The 25,291-nt window shown below is 43.1% G+C and overlaps 1 protein-coding gene across 1 annotated transcript; it reads right to left on the bottom strand.

Annotated features, from left to right (window-relative positions):
* Window positions 1-16,775: 16,775 nt before the first annotated feature.
* On the bottom strand, window positions 16,776-23,972 carry LOC127777083 (uncharacterized). Its single transcript, XM_052303586.1, has 5 exons — window positions 23,734-23,972; window positions 23,452-23,610; window positions 20,765-21,025; window positions 19,587-20,225; window positions 16,776-18,022 (listed from the first exon to the last, which is right to left on the bottom strand). The coding sequence occupies exons 1-5, from the start codon at window positions 23,842-23,844 to the stop codon at window positions 17,930-17,932; spliced, it is 1,263 nt and encodes a 420-aa protein (XP_052159546.1). The 5' UTR covers window positions 23,845-23,972; the 3' UTR covers window positions 16,776-17,929.
* Between the last annotated feature and the right edge of the window lie 1,319 nt (window positions 23,973-25,291).

Raw genomic sequence — 25,291 nt, 5'->3', positions numbered from 1 at the left:
CTCATCCGCATCTGTTCGCCAGTTCTTCCGAATCTCGAGGACGAGATTCTGTTTAAGGGGGGTAGGTTTGTCACACCCTAAAAATTTCAAATATATAAATTATTGTTTAATTGGAATTATTAGAATTGATTTTAAAAGCCTAGAAGAGAAGATCTAATTTTAAATAATAAATTCCAATATAAAATGGGGCTAGATAAAATTTTATTAAATACTTTGCTTAATTCTATACTTTCTAGATTTTTCTGGGATTTATTTGAGCTAAGGAAGTATTTTTAATAAATGGAATTGCATTTCATGAATAATTTAAATGGAAAAAGGTTTTTAAAAGTCTCTTTTGGCTTTGGGCCGAAAGTCGGCCCAAAACCTTCTCTCTCTCCTCCTCGGCCCAAGTCGGCCCAGTCCGCAGCCGCAGCCGTCGCTCGCGCGCGCGTTCGCCCGCTGACAGGTGGGGCCCGCCTGTCAGACTCGTCGTCTTCCTCGCGCCGCCGCCGCCCGAAACCCTAGCGCCGCGCCGCCGCCGTCTCTTTCCAAATCCGGCCGATCCTTTCCGTTTCCGGTGAAATTAATAGAGAGGAAATGATCTTCTCGATCTCCTCTACCTTTTCCCTTTTGGAACTTCGGCTAAAATCGTTTGGAAAGCGGAGGATTCGATCTCGAATCGGATCGGTCTCTCTCCTCCGAACCCTAGACTTTCCTTCTCGTCGCCGGCCGCCGTGGGCCTTCGCCGCCGTGTTCTTGCCCCTATAAAAGGATCCCCGGTGTCTCCGCTACCCGTCGCCACCCTCGCCTTCGCCTCTCGTCGTCCGTAGAGCCCTAGCGCCGTGAGTCCTCGCGCCGCCGTCGTCGCCGCCGCTCCAGCCGTGCGCCGCCGTCGCTCCAGTCGTCGCCGTCGCTCGGGAAGGCCGCCGTCGTGGTCGCCGTCGCGTCGCCGTCCTCGTCCACCCCTCCGCCGTCGCTGTCGACCGCCGGGACATCGTCGCCGTCGTCAAGCCGAAGGTTGCCGCCGCTTCTTCCTCGTCGCCGACGTCGTCCGGTCATCGTCCGCCGTCGCTTTGGTTGCCGGTGAGTTCGCCGTGCCGACCGCTACCCGTAGGTGCTCTCCGTTCGCGCCGCCACGCCGTCGTTCGCCAGCGAGCTCGCGCGGTTCGGTCGCCGCCGGTGGTGACGTCATCGCCGACGTCACCGATGCCGTCCGCTGTGGTCCGGCCGTGGACCGGTCGATCTCGGCCGTTCGTTTTGAATGAATCGATCTCGGCCGTCCGTTCTCGTGAACCGTCGCCGTGCACCCGGTCCACCGCAAGCCCTAGCCGCTGACGCAATAAATCCTCTTTTCCTTTTCAAAAATAATTCATTATTGCGTCATAATTCAATTAAAATCCATATAAGTGTTTTAATCCGTTTTAATCTTTAAAAATTCATAACTAATTCATCTTAGCTCGGATTTAGTTGGTTCAAGTCTCTAAATTTTTCTAAAATTGAGATCTACATGTTAAAAATATCCACATGTACTGTTCATACTTGTTTATGTGCTGTTTTGGTGTTTTGCTCTTTTCTGTTTAGATTCCGACGTTTCCGGAGAGTCCGTTTTCGCAGGAGAAGAATTTGAAGAGTTCCAAGGCCAGCAAGGCAAGTCACACAGATCCCAAACAACCCCTTTGAGCATGTTGATCCCATTTAAAGCTATTGTTTCTATTCAACTATTGCATTTATTTTCGAATGTCATTGGGTGGAATTAACCTATTGTTTGTTATAGCCCTTTTGTTCTTGATTACTTTATTCCTTGATACCTTGGGTTCTTATAAATTGACTAGTTGAGCTTTATATATTGGTTCAGCTAGATATTAGATGTGATTGCTTAGCCATGCTTAGAAACATTAGCACACTATTGGGATAACTTATGACTCCCTATTATTCAATGATGGCTTAATGATAACTCATGATGGTTAATCATGATTGGTTAATTAATTAATTTGCCTACTAAAACCTGTTAATGGTGGGTTGTGAGCACATGGTTTTGATGGTCGTGCTCATGACAATTAAGGACCGGTTCACGAGTTTCGGTTGTGAAACATTAACCGTGCCAACCACAAGCCAGCGTGGGCAACGGCTTTACCTTTTGTATAGCATGGTTCATTGCGGGGCACCAGACTGAGAAGTGGCGGAGATAAGCCCACGGGGGTCGCTGGGGAGTCCATGCCTTGTTTATAAGGGGGTGATTATGATCCAGGAACGGTGCGCTGTGGTGGATTGTGTTGTGCGAGGGGTACTATCACAGCTCCTTTCTGAGGTACCGTGGTGGTATCAAGGCGCATGGTGACATGTCGTGGGGCTGTGTCTTGTGGGTACAGTGGTACACCTCTGGCCAGAGTAAAGCTATTCGAATAGCCGTGCCCGCGGTTATGGGCGGGTTTAACAATGTCTTTCGTGATTAGTCTCATACCTCTCATCATAATAAAAGATACTATGACTGGTAATAATTTGATTAGCTCCTGGTTTGGAATGGTATATTCCTGGTTTGGAGATAGAACTGTGCAGCCGGGATTGGTTGTTCAGAATGGTTGGGCCTATGCAACAGGGTATGTTGTATAGCGTTGGATTAATATGGTTTAATTATTACTCAACTGTTTTACTAAATTCTGAAATGTTTATTAAATGCTGTTTATGCAAATGAAACCCTATTATGCCATCCTTTGTTATCTTGTGCACTTGCATATTTGCTGCGTGGCTTGCTGAGTATGTCATATACTCACCTTGCAATCATTCATCAGAGGAGGAGTTCTACAGTGATGCTGATGGTGTGGAGGATTAGGTGTAGCCCTGGTCAAGCTGCCTGTGGAGTGGAATCGTCTGCGCCGTTTATCTTATTTTCCGCTGCTTAGATCTTTATTGATTGAGAGGAACTATCTACCTCTGTAATGACATTTTATTCGCTTATTAATTAGAGTAATAATTGTACTCTATTATCAATTTGTTATTGTGTGCCTCGGCTGATTCCTGGACGAGGGTTCGCGCACATGTAAGCGTTTGGAATTTTGGATAGAAATTCCGGGCGTGACAAGTTGGTATCAGAGCCTCCTTGACCTTAGGTTATGCCAAATGGTTACCCATAGAAGCCCTCTAAAAATATTGGAAAAATAGAACTATTCTCCTCTCTTTCTCTTTTAATTAAACCAAACAAATGGCACATGCAGTTTATAATTCCTTTAATTGTTCTCATTTAAAAAAATTATTTATTATTATTCCTGTGTTATTAGTACCGTACATCTATTACTGTACTAATGACTCATTTGCCAGCAAAAGTTTTACAACGTTGTTCTATTTAATCTTGCTGCAATGAAATAAATTTAGCATATTGATTTTACAACTTTTCTTTTATTTTATTTCTTTTGAAACCTGTTGTTCAAAAGTGCAAAATTTGTGATCTTGTTTCCACCTGTTTCAACTTACCTTGCAAGCTGGGTTTACTTTATTTACTTATCTTTTTACCTGGATTTTCTAAATTTATTCAAATTAATCCAAAAACTTGTGCTATTAATTGGACAAATGTCTTAACTCCCTCCTTTTACTTGTCTTTAGATGCCGCGCTACAAGCCTGAGTACTTGTTTGGTGTTGAGGGATTTGTCCAGGAGTTGCGTACGATGTCCTTTGCCATAGGATTTGGGACTGCCCCTATGTATGCCCAGATTCCTCATGATCGGGATGAAGAGAAGTGTCGAGTCAAAGCCACCTTAAACAGTAATAGTGAAGATATCCCATCAGTGATGTTCGAAGCTGGAGGGGGAAATTATATTCATGCATGTCAGGAGGTGGCAAGGATCGCCATAGGAGAGCTCCGTGATCGCTACAGTGATCAGTTGGCCGACACTGAGTATCGCTACCATCCTCGCCAACCCCAGGGAAGTGACCGTGGCAGCTACCTTGAGACTGAGGGGATTGAGAATGATGCTACCACAAGGCATTTGGTTGAAATGCTGTGGGCTATGGATGAGACCCGCGCGGAGGTTGTGCTAGCAGCTCAAGATCGTGAAGACCGGAATCGTGGAAAGAATTGCAAGCTAGAAGACAAGGTGGATCGTTTGGAGAAAGAACTAGCCGCATTGAAGGGGGAAGCACTGCCGCAGAAGGCCAGGGTTCGTCTTACCGCAAGGAAGAGAGCTCTATTCGTCCCTCTCTACCAATTGGCGCCAAAGGTCCGTGTGGTGGAGAAAGAAGTTACCCCAGCCCTAGCAGATCCTCCGGTCGTCAATATAAGTGATGATGAAGGAGAAGAATCGAAGCGCACCCATTCAAAGGTCGAGTGGGGAGCCACTCAAGATGATGAAGACGAGCCGAACGAGCCTTCAATCAACTCCGATGCCCGGAAGACCTAGAGTTCCTTGTCAAGCCGTTGTCCTAGATCGTTGTGTTAGTTTGCTTGTTTAAGTTTGGTTGTGTGTGTGGGTCCTGCATGTGGTTTACATCAGTGGTGGGATGTAAGTGCATGCGTTTGTTTGCTTTCGAGTGTTAGGTAGTTGGTGAGTTTAGTGGTGTGAGAGAGTCTTCAGTTTTGTAATAATGAAACTCAGTTAAGATCAATAAAAGTTAAGTTAGTGGGAAAATTAATTCTCTGTCCTAAGTAGTTTTTCCCGGTTTCTCTTCCTGTGCTCTTGCCTGTGCCAGATGGTGCTCACTCGCAGCAACGGGAATGGCCCCAACAACAACAACAACAACAACAATGGAGAGAACCCCACACTTGCTCAAGTCCTGGCTCAACAGGCACAGCTTATGAACATGATGATGCAGCAACTCCAGAACCAGCAGAATCAGGGAAATAACCACGCACCTCCCCAGAACAAGTTAGCAGAATTTCTTCGTGTGAGGCCGCCCACTTTCTCTAGCACCACTAATCCTGTGGAAGCTGGTGATTGGCTCCACGCCATAGAAAAGAAGTTGGATTTGCTTCAGTGCACCGATCAGGAGAAGGTCTCATTTGCATCACACCAACTGCATGGCCCTGCCTCTGAGTGGTGGGATCACTTCCGCCTTAACAGGACTACTGCTGAACTTATCACTTGGCTTGAATTCACCGCTGCTTTTCGGAAGACGCATATACCATCGGGAGTGGTGTCTCTCAAGAAGAAAGAATTTAGGTCGCTCACCCAAGGATCTCGCACGGTCACCGAGTATCTGCACGAGTTCAATCGTCTGGCTCGTTATGCTCCAGAAGATGTGCGCACTGATGAAGAGCGCCAGGAGAGGTTCTTGGAAGGACTTAATGATGAGCTTTCTTACCCACTCATGACTGGGGATTACCATGATTTCCAGAAGTTAGTGGATAAGGCTATTCGTCAGGAGGACAAGTACAACCGCATGGAGCAGAAGAAACGTCGGATTGCTCACTTCAAGGCACAACAAGGGAATAGTCAGAGGCCGCGTCTTACTTTAGGACCCCAGTCCATGCCACAAGGAGGTTCTTCGTCTGTTGTTCGTCCGCAGCGTCAGTTCTTCAGCAACAATGCTGGCAACAACATCCGAAATCAAGCTCCACGTCCTGTGGCAGCTCCAACCCAACAACAGCCTGCCAAGAAGGAGCAAGGCAGCAAGCCCGGAGTATGCTTCAACTGTGGTGAACCAGGACATTACTCTGACAAGTGTCCGAAGCCCCGACGCGTGAAGGTTGTCCCTACCCAGAGTAACTTTACCGCACCTACGCCAAAGGCTCGTGTCAATCATGTTGCTGCTGCAGAAGCTCAAGGTGCTCCAGATGTGATTTTAGGTACGTTTCTTGTTAACTCAGTGCCTGCAACAGTGCTTTTTGATTCTGGTGCTACACATTCATTTTTATCTACGAGTTTTGCGGGAAATCATGGGATGGAAGTAGAAGATCTTAGACGTCCTTTGATGGTTAGTACCCCGAGTAATCAAGTACTCTCTTTGCAACGTAGCCCCTCTGTCAGAATAGAAATTCAAGAAGTGCCATTCCTGGCCAATCTTATCTTGTTAGAATCCAAAGATCTTGATGTCATCCTAGGGATGGACTGGTTAGTCAGGTATAAAGGTGTGATAGACTGTGCCAACAGAAAAGTAACTCTCACCAGCAATGATGGTCGAGTTGTAACAGTTCATGCACTGTCCTCTGAGTCTTTAAGGTCAAGTCTGAACCAAATAGCTTTGGAAGAGATTCTCGTAGTACAGGAATACCCGGACGTGTTCCCGGACGATTTACCTGGTATGCCGCCTAAGAGAGATATTGAATTCAGAATAGATCTGATACCCGGAACAACTCCGATCCATAAGAGACCTTACAGAATGGCAGCCAATGAGTTGGCAGAAGTCAAAAGGCAAGTCGACGATTTGCTTCAAAAGGGATACATCAGACCAAGTTCATCTCCATGGGGAGCTCCAGTTATTTTTGTGGAAAAGAAAGATCATACCCAGAGGATGTGTGTGGACTATCGTGCATTAAATGATGTGACTATCAAGAATAAGTACCCGCTGCCCAGAATTGATGACTTGTTCGATCAGCTTAAAGGTGCCACCGTTTTCTCCAAGATAGATCTTCGATCAGGGTATCACCAGTTGAGGATTAAAGAAGAGGATATACCTAAGACGGCTTTTACCACTAGGTATGGATTGTTCGAATGTACTGTTATGTCTTTTGGACTTACCAATACCCCCGCTTTCTTCATGAACTTAATGAATAAGGTGTTTATGGAATACCTAAACAAGTTCGTGGTGGTCTTTATTGATGACATTCTTATCTACTCCCAAACAAAAGAAGAGCATGAAGAACATCTTCGTCTTGCACTAGAGAAGCTGCGAGAACATCAGTTGTATGCCAAGTTTAGCAAATGTGAATTTTGGTTGTCTGAAGTGAAGTTCCTTGGTCACGTCATATCAGCCGGAGGAGTTGCCGTTGATCCTAGTAATGTGGAATCCGTAACCAACTGGAAACAACCGAAGACAGTTTCAGAGATTCGCAGTTTCCTGGGTCTTGCAGGTTATTACCGGAGGTTCATAGAGAATTTCTCCAAGATTGCTAAGCCCATGACACGACTGCTTCAGAAGGATGTAAAGTACAAGTGGTCAGAAGAATGTGAGCAGAGTTTTCAAGAGCTGAAGAATCGCTTAACATCAGCTCCTATTTTAATTTTACCTGATCCAAAGAAGGGTTTCCAGGTGTATTGCGATGCATCTAAGCTTGGCTTAGGTTGTGTTCTGATGCAAGATGGGAAGGTGGTTGCCTATGCATCTCGTCAGTTACGCCCGCATGAGAAGAACTACCCTACTCATGATCTTGAGTTGGCTGCAGTGGTTCATGCATTGAAAATTTGGCGTCATTATCTTTTCGGTACTCGTACAGAGGTGTACACCGATCACAAGAGTTTAAAGTATATCTTCACTCAGCCAGATCTGAACATGAGACAACGGAGGTGGTTGGAATTAATTAAGGATTATGACATGGGAATTCATTATCACCCGGGAAAGGCTAATGTTGTAGCAGATGCTCTTAGCAGGAAAGGTTATTGCAATGCTACGGAAGGACGACAGTTGCCATTGGAGTTATGCAAGGAATTTGAAAGATTAAATTTGGGAATTGTTAGTAGAGGTTTTGTTGCAGCCTTAGAAGCAAAGCCTACTCTAATTGATCAAGTTAGAGAAGCTCAAATTAATGACCCCGATATTCAAGAAATTAAGAAGAATATGAGAAGAGGAAAAGCTATCGGTTTCTTGGAAGATGAGCAAGGAACTGTATGGTTGGGCGAGAGAATCTGCGTCCCAGACAACAAAGGTTTAAAAGATGCAATCCTGAAGGAAGCTCATGATACTTTGTACTCCATTCACCCTGGTAGTACCAAGATGTACCAGGATCTCAAGGAAAGATTTTGGTGGGCAAGTATGAAGCGTGAAATCGCAGAATACGTAGCAGTATGTGATGTTTGTCAGCGAGTCAAGGCAGAACATCAGAAGCCCGCAGGTTTGCTGCAGCCTTTGAAGATTCCTGAATGGAAGTGGGAGGAAATCGGTATGGATTTCATCACTGGTCTACCCAGAACATCATCAGGCCACGACTCTATTTGGGTGATAGTCGACAGACTTACCAAAGTGGCTCATTTCATTCCAGTAAAGACAACATATTCCGGAAGTCGGTTGGCGGAACTGTATATGGCAAGGATTGTGTGCTTGCATGGTGTCCCTAAGAAAATAGTGTCTGATCGAGGTAGTCAGTTTACTTCACAGTTTTGGAAGAAGCTTCAAGAAGAGATGGGTTCTAAGCTGAACTTTAGTACTGCTTATCATCCGCAGACAGACGGACAAACCGAAAGGGTAAATCAGATTTTGGAGGACATGTTGAGAGCGTGTGCTTTAGACTTCGGTGGAAGTTGGGATAAGAGTTTACCTTATGCAGAATTCTCGTACAACAACAGTTATCAAGCTAGTCTTCAGATGGCTCCATACGAAGCGCTGTATGGTCGGAAGTGCCGCACTCCGCTTTTGTGGGATCAAACGGGAGAACGTCAGGTTTTTGGGACTGATATCCTAAGGGAAGCAGAAGAAAAGGTAAAAATCATTCAAGAAAGATTGCGTGTGGCCCAGTCCCGTCATAAGAGTTATGCCGACAGTCGTCGTAGAGATCTAAGTTTTGATGAAGGAGATTATGTGTACCTTCGTGTCACGCCTCTTCGAGGAGTTCATCGCTTCCACACTAAAGGAAAATTGGCACCGCGTTTCGTGGGACCTTACAAGATTGTCAGTAGAAGAGGAGAGGTCGCTTATCAGTTGGAGTTACCTCAATCTCTAACAGGAGTCCATAATGTGTTCCATGTGTCGCAATTGAAAAAGTGTTTAAGGGTACCAACCGAAGAAGCTAATCTTGAACAGATAGAAGTCCAAGAGGATCTGACTTATATTGAGAAACCGATCCGTATCTTGGAAACAGATGAGAGAAGAACCAGGAATCGAGTGATCCGTTTTTGTAAAGTTCAATGGAGTAATCACTCGGAAGAAGAATCAACTTGGGAACGAGAAGATGAATTGAAGTCAGCTCATCCGCATCTGTTCGCCAGTTCTTCCGAATCTCGAGGACGAGATTCTGTTTAAGGGGGGTAGGTTTGTCACACCCTAAAAATTTCAAATATATAAATTATTGTTTAATTGGAATTATTAGAATTGATTTTAAAAGCCTAGAAGAGAAGATCTAATTTTAAATAATAAATTCCAATATAAAATGGGGCTAGATAAAATTTTATTAAATACTTTGCTTAATTCTATACTTTCTAGATTTTTCTGGGATTTATTTGAGCTAAGGAAGTATTTTTAATAAATGGAATTGCATTTCATGAATAATTTAAATGGAAAAAGGTTTTTAAAAGTCTCTTTTGGCTTTGGGCCGAAAGTCGGCCCAAAACCTTCTCTCTCTCCTCCTCGGCCCAAGTCGGCCCAGTCCGCAGCCGCAGCCGTCGCTCGCGCGCGCGTTCGCCCGCTGACAGGTGGGGCCCGCCTGTCAGACTCGTCGTCTTCCTCGCGCCGCCGCCGCCCGAAACCCTAGCGCCGCGCCGCCGCCGTCTCTTTCCAAATCCGGCCGATCCTTTCCGTTTCCGGTGAAATTAATAGAGAGGAAATGATCTTCTCGATCTCCTCTACCTTTTCCCTTTTGGAACTTCGGCTAAAATCGTTTGGAAAGCGGAGGATTCGATCTCGAATCGGATCGGTCTCTCTCCTCCGAACCCTAGACTTTCCTTCTCGTCGCCGGCCGCCGTGGGCCTTCGCCGCCGTGTTCTTGCCCCTATAAAAGGATCCCCGGTGTCTCCGCTACCCGTCGCCACCCTCGCCTTCGCCTCTCGTCGTCCGTAGAGCCCTAGCGCCGTGAGTCCTCGCGCCGCCGTCGTCGCCGCCGCTCCAGCCGTGCGCCGCCGTCGCTCCAGTCGTCGCCGTCGCTCGGGAAGGCCGCCGTCGTGGTCGCCGTCGCGTCGCCGTCCTCGTCCACCCCTCCGCCGTCGCTGTCGACCGCCGGGACATCGTCGCCGTCGTCAAGCCGAAGGTTGCCGCCGCTTCTTCCTCGTCGCCGACGTCGTCCGGTCATCGTCCGCCGTCGCTTTGGTTGCCGGTGAGTTCGCCGTGCCGACCGCTACCCGTAGGTGCTCTCCGTTCGCGCCGCCACGCCGTCGTTCGCCAGCGAGCTCGCGCGGTTCGGTCGCCGCCGGTGGTGACGTCATCGCCGACGTCACCGATGCCGTCCGCTGTGGTCCGGCCGTGGACCGGTCGATCTCGGCCGTTCGTTTTGAATGAATCGATCTCGGCCGTCCGTTCTCGTGAACCGTCGCCGTGCACCCGGTCCACCGCAAGCCCTAGCCGCTGACGCAATAAATCCTCTTTTCCTTTTCAAAAATAATTCATTATTGCGTCATAATTCAATTAAAATCCATATAAGTGTTTTAATCCGTTTTAATCTTTAAAAATTCATAACTAATTCATCTTAGCTCGGATTTAGTTGGTTCAAGTCTCTAAATTTTTCTAAAATTGAGATCTACATGTTAAAAATATCCACATGTACTGTTCATACTTGTTTATGTGCTGTTTTGGTGTTTTGCTCTTTTCTGTTTAGATTCCGACGTTTCCGGAGAGTCCGTTTTCGCAGGAGAAGAATTTGAAGAGTTCCAAGGCCAGCAAGGCAAGTCACACAGATCCCAAACAACCCCTTTGAGCATGTTGATCCCATTTAAAGCTATTGTTTCTATTCAACTATTGCATTTATTTTCGAATGTCATTGGGTGGAATTAACCTATTGTTTGTTATAGCCCTTTTGTTCTTGATTACTTTATTCCTTGATACCTTGGGTTCTTATAAATTGACTAGTTGAGCTTTATATATTGGTTCAGCTAGATATTAGATGTGATTGCTTAGCCATGCTTAGAAACATTAGCACACTATTGGGATAACTTATGACTCCCTATTATTCAATGATGGCTTAATGATAACTCATGATGGTTAATCATGATTGGTTAATTAATTAATTTGCCTACTAAAACCTGTTAATGGTGGGTTGTGAGCACATGGTTTTGATGGTCGTGCTCATGACAATTAAGGACCGGTTCACGAGTTTCGGTTGTGAAACATTAACCGTGCCAACCACAAGCCAGCGTGGGCAACGGCTTTACCTTTTGTATAGCATGGTTCATTGCGGGGCACCAGACTGAGAAGTGGCGGAGATAAGCCCACGGGGGTCGCTGGGGAGTCCATGCCTTGTTTATAAGGGGGTGATTATGATCCAGGAACGGTGCGCTGTGGTGGATTGTGTTGTGCGAGGGGTACTATCACAGCTCCTTTCTGAGGTACCGTGGTGGTATCAAGGCGCATGGTGACATGTCGTGGGGCTGTGTCTTGTGGGTACAGTGGTACACCTCTGGCCAGAGTAAAGCTATTCGAATAGCCGTGCCCGCGGTTATGGGCGGGTTTAACAATGTCTTTCGTGATTAGTCTCATACCTCTCATCATAATAAAAGATACTATGACTGGTAATAATTTGATTAGCTCCTGGTTTGGAATGGTATATTCCTGGTTTGGAGATAGAACTGTGCAGCCGGGATTGGTTGTTCAGAATGGTTGGGCCTATGCAACAGGGTATGTTGTATAGCGTTGGATTAATATGGTTTAATTATTACTCAACTGTTTTACTAAATTCTGAAATGTTTATTAAATGCTGTTTATGCAAATGAAACCCTATTATGCCATCCTTTGTTATCTTGTGCACTTGCATATTTGCTGCGTGGCTTGCTGAGTATGTCATATACTCACCTTGCAATCATTCATCAGAGGAGGAGTTCTACAGTGATGCTGATGGTGTGGAGGATTAGGTGTAGCCCTGGTCAAGCTGCCTGTGGAGTGGAATCGTCTGCGCCGTTTATCTTATTTTCCGCTGCTTAGATCTTTATTGATTGAGAGGAACTATCTACCTCTGTAATGACATTTTATTCGCTTATTAATTAGAGTAATAATTGTACTCTATTATCAATTTGTTATTGTGTGCCTCGGCTGATTCCTGGACGAGGGTTCGCGCACATGTAAGCGTTTGGAATTTTGGATAGAAATTCCGGGCGTGACACAAGATATACAAACAGTAGATCAAAATAGCCGATCGGCTGACAAGATCGAGTAGTTCCAGCCGATAGCCGATAATAGCCGATGCCGATACTAGTCGATAGCGATAGGGTTTAAGCAATCGGCTATATGTCCAATGTAGATAATGATATAAAGGCAATCGGCTGATGATGAAAATAACAATATAGTCCAGTATAAACCAATCGGCTAGCATTGATCCGAAGGGTAAAGCACACATCGGCTGGAGGTCCGATGTCATGAAATCCACAAGATTAGATTAAACAGTGAAACCTTTGTTGTCATCGGCTAAATTCAACTTATATGTATATATAATCTTTATGAGCCGATGCAACATCCAGATAACCCACCGGCTGAAACCCCGATGAAATCCTTATTGGCAATCAAGAAGCAGGCTAGAGATTATGGTTCTAAGCATGACTTAGTAGATCAAACTTAACTGATGCCGCACTAAGTATGAAAAGAAACAAAATATCTAGAAAATCAAGCCGTTGATTGAGTTTTCAGGGTGGTTGAAACCTTTGTTGTCATCGGCTAAATCCAACTTATATGTATATGCAATCCTTATGAGCCGATGCAACGTCCAGATAACTCACCGGCTGAAACCCTGATGAAACCCTTATTGGCAATCAAGAAGTAGGCTAGAGATTATGGTTCTAAGCACGACTTAGTAGATCAAACTTAACTGATGTAGCACCAAGTATGAAAAGAAACATAATATCTAGACAATCAAGCCGTTGACTGAGTTTTCAGGGTGGTAGATGTCTAAGCTAATCTAATCTAGCAAGGCGATTTAGCCGATACCGGTAGAAACCCTAAAACGAGAAGCAGCCGATAGAGCTAAATTGGTATGCTAAGACTAGATTAACAGAGACATATGATAAATAGGTAGGCAAATATATCATCCAAACCAGAGCAATCCAAGAAGTCGAATGTACTGATGCAGCCTTGAACGACGCCGACATAAACGATACAATTGCCCGGGCCGGTAGAACATTGGACTTACCCCTTAGCTGGAGATCGAACACCGATGCAGCCCCGCGTCAGGTGCCAAGTCCCGCCGGATGATAAAATAAAGTAGAAATGGTAAAAGGTGGCGATGCGCCGAATTGTATTGATCGTGAAGATAGATTACATAGACCCTAGGTGTACATATTTATACCCATGGGTTGATACAAGTCCTTGTCGGACAAGAAAGAAACTTTCCTAAAGATAAAAGGAAAAGATAAAAGTCCTTATAGGACACTAAACACACTTTCCTAAAGATAAAAGGAAACTAACAAACTATTCCTAATTAATAGATAACTTGCCATGCCGCATTCTTTTTGAACTCGGTCTCTTCTGGATAAGTTTCCTTTAGTAGATCAATTTCCTTAACCAAATATAGCAAGAATCCGACAACTGACGACTTGACAACTCTCATCGGCTAATCTCAGGACTTCGAAGCCGATGCTGACTCTAAGCCGATGACTACTCCGGGCTTACCAAATTTCACTATTAGCAATACTGCATGCATCTGATTGGTCAGGCTATGCGCGCGACATGCAAAACTGATGGCTCTACATTCACGGATACGAAACGCTAATGCATGTTTTCGATGCTGATTAAGTGTTCCGTAGGATTGTCTTGGTATTAATGCACAAACCATATATGAAGATCAATTAGGAATGGAGGAAGTATATTCAATCTCTGTAATATCTAAATCAAGAATATGTGCTATATGATTATATTACATATGGTCAGGGGCAGATCTAGAAAAATATAGTAGTGGGGGCTTAGGGGGGTCTCCACTGTCCCGGGGGCGGTAGTGGGGTCTCAAGACCCCTCCGCCCCCATTGTGAATCCGTCCCTACATATGGTTGCTATGTTTAGAGAGTTTGTAGGTTCTACACCATGGCTATATGGTTCCCTTCTATTAATTCCAGGACTCTCCATAAGTCGGCAAATATCTTATCTACATGGATTCAATTGTTTACGATGAAGAATTTTGAAGATAAGAAAGTTCGGATTCAGTTTTCTTAGTTCTCATCAATTTCGTCCTGTGTCTATGTTTCTTTGAGAAAAACGGAACCAGCGCAATGTCTACCATTCCGTTGTTTAAAAAACAAACAATTGTTCTACCCCTCCTGATGACCTGATCGACGTTATTCCGACCCTACAGACATTAAAGGTAATTCTCATGGTTCTTAGATTTTAGAATTGCTAGGGATTAATCTGAACGGTTAGAGATTGGTGAAAATCTTCAACAGTTTATGGCTTCAAGCCAAATCTCACGAGTTTGCCGTTTGGAACCGTTAGAGCGACTCTGGTAGAACCGTTAGACATTATTTTGGGGAGATTGGCCATTTGGTAGTATTGTATTCTCAATCAGAGCTAATTAATTAGCACATAATTAAACATATAAAGGAGTGCAAACTAGACTTGGTGTGGTTCGTGGTGACAGGCTGATTATTAATTTATTTAGTGTTATTTAATATAGGTTTTTTTTAATATAATTAAGCTAAATATGCGCATGTGCATGCTCATTTGCCTGGAAGTTATATGTGTTGGCCAATGTCGTACTAGGAAATTGACATCTTAGCTGCTACCCTTTACTAGCCACCCTTTTCTTTCAGTTACAGGAGTCTATCTTGTGCAATTTTGTTGAATCCGGAAATATTTGGTGGCCAGATTGCTATTGATACCTTACAGATTTTTAATATTTTTTGGCACAATATTACTAAGCTAGCTTGTGTTATATGATTTGTTTTGTGTCACGCATGCACGACACATATTTTGTAAGAGGATATATCATATATATGGTACTTAAGGAGATACGGAGAAGTATCGTATTTTATATTGTAAAATTTGATAATCTCCTACTCTCTCCGTTTCATGAGATGCTTTACCAAAAAAAGTCAAAGTGTCTTACAATGTAGAACGTACCTAGGCGGTATCAAATTTTACAATAAAAGCTTGTATTTTTGGTACCTCTTAAAAATAGTAAAATCTCTAATTTTGTAATTCGGCACTTCTAATGTTTCTACTACAATGCAAACAATTTGCTATTTTGCAATAGTTCTTAGATGATGAGAATGTTTGTAGCTTGTACTCCTGTGTGCAGATATTTTCCCTAGCTCCAGGGACCAGGGTGTGGAAACGGATGAATTAGTGCAGCGAGGTCCCGTTGATGTGAAGCAGAAAACACACAAGTGAAGGTGCCAGACTATTATCCATGATGTACCCATGCCATCCAAATAACACTTTAATTATTACTTAGCTGAAAATTTTGAGGCCGAGTTCAAGGATGTCAAATATTCAGTCTTAGAATTAAGGGTTTATTTTAAACTCGGATAGAACTTGAGGAGTACCATATATATATACTCTCATTCTCATAGCTTATTAGGAATTTGGGATTAACTCTGTTGAAAGATGGATCAAGGTCACAAGTGTTTAAAGGTGACATGAGCATGCCATCTGGATGATGCAACCGTACTAGAATCTGTAGCAGCATTAGTTCAGCCGTCACTGCAGGGTCACACATCCTCTGCACTTGTATTTGCATGCATCCAACTGCTCCTAGAATATACGGAGGACATGAAGTCATCAAGTGAAGGACCAAATATATTTTCATGGAACATGTTGCCATTTTAAGGGATTAAAAATGTACAGTAACCACACAAAGTGGTGCGAAGTTCATGCAGCCACTGCATGAGACAAAACAAGAATATATGAGCCCACCGTTGCAGCAGCAGGCAAGAGGAGGTTTCGTTGTCAGGGCAGCCTATGTATCTTCTCACATTCTCAATCATGCAACTGCCCTAAAACCCCAACAATAATCTTCATGGATGTTCAACATGTCATGTCATTCAGTGTGAAGCTTGTCGCGGAATTTTTTTTTTTTTTAGTTTCAAGATATTGCATCTTGAAGCGTCGATTTGGATGATTGTTGGAGCAGGATGGTTGTGTGAACCCTCTGTTGATACCGGATTATGATTCTCTAACATAACTTCTTTCCTTACGTGATCACTTATATGTGAACCTATCACTTATGGGTCCACGTGTAAGTGACTATTGCCCTCTAATTTTACGCCAGAGAATATGTCTAATTGATACCAAGGTATAAGGGCATGTACAAAGGTAGAGTCTAATATGAGCTCTCTATATTAATTAATGTCACTAGAGACTATACTCCTACAATAGTAGAGACAATAAGATTTCTAAACCATTAATGCACTAAATATTTTTTTATTATACTTCTTTCCTTTTCTACATCCTCACACAATAAACTTTCCTTTAATAAATGCTAAGAGTCTGACTCTGAGCCGTTATCATGCGTAGCAACGATGTTTCTCATTTCTTCCCTCTCTTTCTTCCACGTCACCAAATTTACTTGCATGATGACGAAGAGAACCCGTTATTAGATACCACTGTACATGCCCTAAAATGTGCATCTCTCTATCTTACAGAAAGGGGATATCTTTTCGGAACATTTTTATTTTATTTTTTGCCATGGTAACAGGAGTCCATGGTTGATGAGTTTGGAGCAACTAATGGATGACCATTCCACAGGATTGAAGGGAATATATCATCAGAGAGGAGACAGAAGCGACCGAGACAAGCCACGAGGCCACGAGGGTGGAGATGAGATGGAATTTTAATGTGACGGAGAAACGATGCGTCCAAATCAAATCAATCATGGCAAAAGAACAATGACATGCATATACACCTGATACTACGGTACAAGATGTCCAAGAGCAACGACAAAGACGATTGATATGATTATTAGCTAGCTAAGCGGCAAACTACAAGAGCAATTAATCAAAGACAGGTAATGGTGATCATTTGTGACTGATCATTTACATATAATAGCAGAATTTAAGACAGGTAATGGTGATGGTTTGTGAGTGATCTCACCAGCGTCATGGCAAAGGGGACCATCTTGGTTCTATCTGTCTCGTTGATCTCATCCGATTTTGCATCCATAGCATCCTTTGCTTACTAGCTGCTGCCATGGACAAGAATGGCAGCTGGGGCATCGCCATCGCTGGCAAGAGTTGTTATGAATAGATTTGGAGGTGCACCCGAATCGGATCCAATGGCATCATCATCACCAGGTCATGTTTGGGCGTCTCTCAAGGTTTTATGCTGCTTAAATGTGACCATGTTACTAATGACAGATTTGATAGCCCTTCAACTGGACTATCATGCTAATAAAACGCAAGCAAAAACAGTGGGACAATCATGAACCGATTTGGCCAACTTAACCACAGGTTCTCTAAGAGCTATCTCAAAATATTAGTGACTAATGCAAAGCTCTTTCACAATCCTGACGAGCCCTTTGGAACCACCATTGCAAAACCAGGCTTGAACTTGCCTCACAACGCAAAAAAAATTGCAGTATATTGCAGCAATGCATGAACTGAATAGACATTGGAATGGCCAGGTCAGTAATCTGCTCCAACTAAACTAGCCAAATGCCCAAATGCCCTTCACGCTGAGACCCAAAAGCAGTAGTTCCAAGTTGCAACCGTTTCCACCTTACCATCTGTAAGCACAAATAGCACATAGGCAACAGATGATTAAAGGAGCGGCACAAAGTTCTTTTGATTTGATACAAAGGAGCAAACATTTTGTTCTGCTGCCCTGGAGCATCTACCAGAAGCTCAGTTCGGAGCATTTAGCATTACTACCTCTGCTAACTACATTAGAAGTCGAGTACAAGCTAGGTAACAGGACACAATAGCCATGACATAGCGAACGATAAATTCACGGGGGAGTGGCCAGAAAAACTGCTCGATCGACCGGCAGTGGGATATATTAGTCTCAAACAGAACCCCAAGCAGCTGAGTTTCATGACAACCTCTGTTTTTTCTTCTTAGCAAGATTCTCAAAAACAGCTCGTATATCTTCAGATGTGACCGGTTTTGATGAATCAAAAGTTTCCTGATCGAAGTGCCAACGAGAGGGAAAGGACCAGTCAGGTGACAAACCAGATAGATAATACAGGTATCCCCATAAAAAAAATATATGGGGATTATCAAGAGAATGGATTGGTGTTGAAACGGATAACATTGACAAATGGTCATTTCCTTTTAAAGAAACTAACATGGTGATGCAGATATACACCACAGAAGAATTTTTTGACACAACGCTTATAAGTCATAGCTAATAGCGACCAAAAAATAATGTGGGTAAAACTTTTATATATGTGTTCTTAGCAACTTAAAGCCAATGGTGGAAAAATAAACCACGATGAAAAACCATCAAAATCAACTCTTAAAAAGTTTTGAAGTTTAAAATTTTGTTGTGGCTAATAAGCTAAAGCGCAAATGATGGAGCTCAAAATAGAAACAAGTTAAATGCATATGCAGCTGAAAACAATGAAACTTCGCTGTATATCAGCATAACATACTGGTTAGACATGCATGCAATTTTGGCACTGCATGTTTAGAATGCGTTGATCGTGTTTAGAACTCAAACCCTGATACTGAAACATGGGAAGTATCACCATTTATTTGCGAAATACTCTGATAATTCATCATACAAGTTATACAAGTGCTGGAAAATGATCCATGTTCTGGTTGTTGACATTTTTTTATGCAAAATGCGTGATGGATAATCCATCAACCCCCCCCCCCCCCCCCTTGTACTTAATTTAATTTCCAGGCACAGTTTACCAAGTTGGTAAACATTAGTCTGATACTTAATCCCCAGTGAAGAGAATGTCTTAAATAAAGCTGGTAATTTACACGCAGCATAATTTTAACTGGATAAACAAATGTTTGGGGATTGGTTACAGGGAATGTCTAATCCTTAAGTGAAGTTACTTATGCATGGAACTAGTGCATTAGGTTAGGCTACGAGGTGCAGTGGCACAGTGCACACATAATGACGTAGTTTATTGAAAAATTATTTCACTCACCTATGCAGGTTATCTACCAATTGACTCCTTTTACCGGAAGGTCGGTATACTAACGCATTAGCCAAGGTTCTTTTATCCCACATTAGGTGGTTTAGCAACCATAGGCTTAGTTATAGAGATGTTTTAACACAATATGCAATAGGAGGTCCCTGTGGTACTCTTTTTCTTTTTTTCTTTTTTTTTCCATGTGGTTATGTTTTTGGCCAAGTGCAAGATGGTGCAAAAGTCAAACGCTTTCATTTGCTTAATGAAATCACCATTATCTTTAAAATGGTGGTTGGTTTACTACTTTAATGTTGCTCTAGTGATTTTGATCAGATTGCTATTTGAATAAAAGCCAATTTTTTTGTCAATGCACAACAGCTTCTATTTTCTATTTCCCATAATACTCAGTAGTTAGTACTACCTACAGTGCCTCAGCATAGGTATAATTATTCTAGACTAGCCATGTGCCATTTTCAATGCATTTGAACAAACATTTAATTTTTCTATGCCCTTTGGTGATTGCGAGTTAGCTACAGGTACCAAACATATGCAAATTTGTATGGCACCCAAAAAGTAAACAACCAAATAAGATAACTTTACCAGAAAAGACTGAAGCTCATTCTTCATGTCATTGATGCCACTCAAAATCTCAATCTTCTGTACATGGTCGAGTGAATTAAGAAAGTTTGCTTCAACTCCTTCCTGCTGCTCCAACTTCTTTTCCCTCTTCTGCTTAGCAATCTTCTCATACTCCTCAATAGAGTCTTCCTTGTCTATGAGGTACGCAACACCTTGTTGTGCATAGAAGTCGGTGCAAGTTTCACATCTACAGATAACCTCTCTCCAGCTTTTTGACATAAAAAACGGCATCTTTTTCTCTGAATCAGCTGATGGTGTATTTGAACTAATGTTCATTCCTAGCTTACATTTGCCATCAGAACTGTCATCCAGACTGGCCTTTTCTGGAGCTACACTGTCTTTTGGGCAATTCTCATTGTCAGAGGTCTTTTCACAATTCAAATGATTTATAAGAGCACCATTTTCACTTTTCTCTATGTCACCAAGGCTTGAATTTCCATTCATAACAGTTGAATTGGTAGTCTCAGCTTGTGGTGCAGAACTCTGCTTATTAGATGCCCAAATAGTATCCGGATATAATTTCAAGAAATAGCACTTAGGTGAGCATTTGGGGCATATGAAATCCTCGTAGAGTGGCTCCTCTTCCTCATCTCGTGGTATCTGCAAGGTAAAAAAAAAAAGCAATTATGAAATTACGATGTGCAATAAAGTACATAAGTAAATTGAAGATGCCACATGTATACCATGGACAAAAGTTGGTTTGACTAAACGAAAAGAATGAGGCTACAACAAGTAGGTATCAAATTCACAGCAAAATGTGCTACATCAATATATATATGCTTCGATGGCCAGGAAAAAATGCTAGGTTTGAAGTATCATAATTATCACATGGGCAATTGTCTTCTGAAGAACAAAATTTATATGAACAATACTTGAAGGCATTGATCATGCAATGAATTTGTTTCTAGTTTCATCGAGCATGAAAGCTCGGAAGTCAGAAGAAACCAGAAAATATCACATTGTATGCAATGCTATGCTTTCATAAATATAAACAGTATGTTTATTGGCAAAAAGGACACAATTGCAATATTGCAGATACAGGTTGTACAGCCATGCAAAACTCACATAAGGATTAGAAAAAAGGAGAAGTTAACAAATATGATGCAATTAAGGAAGGGCGTGCTGCAAGTAAAAGTAACCTCTTCAATGGAGTTAAGACCAATATGATCCTCGTGGAACCAATCCTCACAAATACAGCATTGTATCATTTCAACTTGCTTTTCAGCTTCTGGATCAGGATAAGGCCTGCCACATGTGCAATAGGACCCTTTGAAGTTATGGTTATAAGAATTCGCTGGATTCTCTGGATCTTTCTCAGGGCAAAGTTTGCAAACATGACTTCCAAACTTTGAGTTGCCACAATCACAACGAAACTTTCGCTTTGTCCATAGTTCAACGACCTTTAGCAAAAAGAACCATCCAAGCATCAGTTGTGTGCACTAGTAAAGACAAAAAATAGCAGAACATAGTAACTAATTATAATGCTGTATTTCCTAATTTCCTATGATGCAGATGAGAATCTATACTGACCAGGATTAAATATCGAAACAAAAAGATAATATTATAAAATATCATTAACTGCATCCACCATGAAGTTTTATAACATCTAATACTGTGCGGCTGTAATATAATAATATTTATGCTCCTAGGTGCCCCAGATACACTACATAGCCGCAGTCTACCAACATATATCACCAAGAATGAATCATGACTTTGTGGTCACACCACACGACCTGATGTACTCAATCCACTGAATAGAATATCACCAATTAAAATAAATACACACACATAATTTCACCACCAAAACTAATGCTCCAATAGAGCAGGCAATAATAAAAAGGAGTTGAGAAGTAGCAGTGCACATACAAGACACTATAGTCCAAGAGATATAATCAAGAGTCTCAAAATGATTCATAGACTATAAAAACAATACTAGACCATCAAGGAAACTTCATCTTTCATTGTAAAGAAGCAATCCCCATACAAGTATGTTAGGCTATCTCATTTAATACGCTATACATACAGAAAAATAATCTCTATTTGCCTGCCAGTACAAACATGTTGTCTGTTAGGCAAGTAATTGCACACAAAAAGTAATCTCATATGCTATATTATAAATTTGCATTGCAATATAAAAAACTCATAAGTAAAAATATTATCTAAGAGTATATTTGAATATACTTAAACACTCAGATCAAAACTTGCAAACAAATTTCCAGTGTTATATCTAAATGCAAATACATGTACTATAAAGCAAACATGCTTGTTTTAATTTCACAATATAACAGAAATTTTGAATAATTGGACAGTGATTTTATCTATTTGGTCATGTATTATGATTTGAGATTCAAAATTACAACCGACATGAATGAGGAATTGTCCCGTGATTCAGTTTTTTGGAAGGGCGCTTATGTGCATTCCTCCTTCCCTTTTTATGCTGTCACTACATGTTGGGAGGAGCATCCAATTGTTACTAGTTACTACCTTGCAGGTAGGAGTATCTTAAAGGAGTTTACTAACTAAAATAAATTAGAGTAAACCGACCAAGAAAATATTCTTGCTCTTACAGGCATGCTCAAACCATAATGTTAAACAATGTCATGAAATGATGTGGAGGCTTAGAAACAGCCTAAGAGACAACATGCTTGTCGTGCCCTAACAGTCAATTCAGTTGATAACTTCTCATCGTGCTGCCCTGCATTGTACCATGACCTATCCCCCCCCCCCCCCCGCGCCCCCTTTCACACCACGCAAACTTTTATTACAAAAGATTTCCCTCAAAAAGGAAAGCATTGGACTGCAAATCATTCAAACCACTGTTTCAACCAAATAGGCAAATTTGTAAAAGATAGTAAGATACACTTCATGGTTGGCTACCATCTATTTTCAATGTAGATCAACCATCATATAAAGAAAACCACATACGTACATCGGAGTCATACACTGAAAGCCCCCATTGGGCACTGAATATTCACATATTTCTACCAGTCAGTATACCAAAGCTTCTATCTACCGGTAAGTGTGTTAGTACAAATAAATGACATGATTCAATTTCTTTGATAACAGAATTACCATCACCCAGTCATATAGATACTTAATACAGAAGATGGCCATAGATAATTTGGCAACTGCTAATGCAACGCCTAGCATTGCATGAATCACTTAATACCAATGCATGTGCATCAATTTCTCAATACGCATTTCAGCCTTGAACAAACGCGTCTCATCTACAATGTGGCATTCTATATTCATCAGAAAGCACTAAACAATCCGTGAAATAGGTCTTTATTTTCCTGACCAAACAGCTCTGCTACACAGACCCTGTTCTAGATATAATCTCAACGGTATCACAAATGTCACAGTAGATGACGCTCAATCCTAGAGCACAACATAAACCACTTTGCCATTAAACAATAACGCTCCTAATGCACAGCCAGAGACAGTGGGCAACAAGTTTTAAGCATTCAATTCATGGAAGAATGCATGGCTCTGCTCACCAAGCATAATAAGCTGAAACCATGAATAATCTAGAAATCTAAAGTCACAGCTCACAACACCATTACAGCATTGTGAACCACTTGTTCTACAGCCGGCAAGCCAATCCGCAGTTACAGCACAAACTTAATCACCCCGCTAAGAAACTTGGATCAAGATCTCACCTAAAATAACTCTTGTAGCGCTCATCCTTCTCACCCATATAAACATTGACACTAATCCCAGCTGCAACTTGAACAAACATACTAATCCACACAACTATACAAGCAAGTATAGGATGTTTACAACTAAAAATTGCAGCGGAGCACCGATGGGGGATCGATCAGCTCACCTCATGGCCGTCGTGGCAGGCGAGGCTGCAGGCGGTGCAGACTCCAGCGACACCCGCTGGCACGCAGGTGAGGCAGGAGAAGACGGCCTGGCGCTTGAGGTAGCCGCCGCCGTAGGTGCACTCCTTGCCGTCGTCCCCGCCCAGCACCAAATCCGCCTCCTAGGGTTCACGCCCCCCAATAACAAAACGGAACATCAAAATCAAGCGTGAGCAACGCAGCCACCACCTCGGGGTCGAAATCAGCTAGCTAGGGTTTTGGGGGCGCGGTTTTTTTTTTTTTACCAGCTCCTCGGCCTCGATCCCCTCGATGTACTCCCCGATGGTGACCGTCGGCTCCGCCTCGTCCTCGAAGGCGCCCGCACCGCCCCCGCCGCCGCTCCCCTCGCCGGCCATCGCCGCGCGCCTCCCTCGCGCGGTGCCTAGGGTTAGGGTTTGGCAACCCCGCGATTGGATTTTGGATTGGGAAGTGATGAGGAAGAGGAGGCGGGGTGTGAGAGTGGAAAAGGAGAAAAAATTGTGGGGGGTGGGGGGGGGGGGGTGGGGGAGAGAAGAGGAGAGGGGGGGGATTAATGCGTGGCCGCGGAGGAATGGGTTGGGGACTGACATGTGGGCCATGGGAAGTGGGGCCCTGGAGTCAGTGGGGGTGCGGCTAGGCTAGGGGGAATCAGTTCGTTTTTGAGGGGGCGGGAGGTTTTGCCACTTTTGGTTTCCCGCCACGGCGGTCGCATCAGACGGAGGCCGCTGGCGCATCTGCATTCTGCAGTGCCTGCCTTTGTTGGCTTTTGATGTCTTGATGTGTGTGGCTCGTTTGTTGCACAAAACAGCCACGCACACTTGTTGGATGGGTGTGAGCGTGGGTTGGTTCGATTTTTCACTCGTGGGCACGTCTTACCCTAAAGATGAGACTCTGGCGAGTATAGCCGGGTTTTGTATTTTGCTCGTGAGTAACTCATGCATGATCTGGGTTTTATAAAATAGCTGATTTTATAAATTGATAGCATTGTTTACTTTTGGACATTATGTTTGAGATTCATCTCATTAAAAGAACTTTGTGAGTGTATTTATGTTGTTATGATTTTTATCATTAAAGGTATTCTCAACATGACTTATATTATTTATGGTAAAATCTATGTCGAGAGGCCTCTCGACATAGTCTTATAGCGCGACGGGTGTCCGAGCCAACTGATCTTCTCTCTCTTTTAATCTCCTCCCTCTTGAATCGACGTGGCTGCTTCTAAGCCATACAAGCACGCACACATTGCAGAGCAGCAGAGAGAACTTCCAGGCGCATCTTGTCCCTATCTTGAAAGTTGCTGAAGTTCTGCTCCTTGAGCCATGGCTTCTCCCGGATGCCGGCGATGCAGCTAGCCTCGAAGGCGTGCCCTAGCCCGCGCGGCGTCTCCAGCGTGCGGCGGTAGGGGATACGTAGAAGTAGACCTTCCAGTCGTCGCCGCCGCTGCCGCCAAGCAAGCGAGTCATCGAGGGGAGAAAAGAAGGAAGCGCCACTGGGGTTTCGATTCGATTCCGTCACTATGGGCGTCGGCGATGCATGTGGCCGCTCCTCCTCTTCCACAACCGCCAGGAGCCTGCAGTTGCGCTGGGGTTCGTACGGCATGACATCGCTCTTTGTGTGTATCTCGATCTCCCCAGCTCTTGGTTTCTCTTTGGCTTTGATATGATGTGCGGGGTGATGAATGTTGTGTCTGTCTCGATCTCCTTAGCTCTTGGCTTCTCTTGGCTTTGATAAATATTGAATGTTTATATGAAGTAACTTTTATATGTCATAAAAGTAACATACTTATTTATGAGAAGTAACTTTAGTGTTTGTTAGAAGTAACTT

The sequence above is a fragment of the Oryza glaberrima genome, chromosome 6 (assembly GCF_000147395.1).
Source record: "Oryza glaberrima chromosome 6, OglaRS2, whole genome shotgun sequence".
NCBI lineage: Eukaryota > Viridiplantae > Streptophyta > Magnoliopsida > Poales > Poaceae > Oryza > Oryza glaberrima.
This window is presented reverse-complemented; position numbering and strand designations above follow the sequence as displayed.

What these genes read in the sequence shown, in the direction of transcription:
- LOC127777083 (XM_052303586.1), bottom strand. Translation starts at nt 23,844, where the DNA reads ATGGCCGGCGAGGGGAGCGGCGGCGGGGGCGGTGCGGGCGCCTTCGAG. An exon ending in CCTGCCACGACGGCCATGAG is followed by an intron (nt 21,026 to 23,451) that starts GTGAGCTGATCG and finishes TTTTTGCTAAAG; the next exon opens with GTCGTTGAACTATGGACAAA. An exon ending in GTCTTAACTCCATTGAAGAG is followed by an intron (nt 20,226 to 20,764) that starts GTTACTTTTACT and finishes TTTACCTTGCAG; the next exon opens with ATACCACGAGATGAGGAAGA.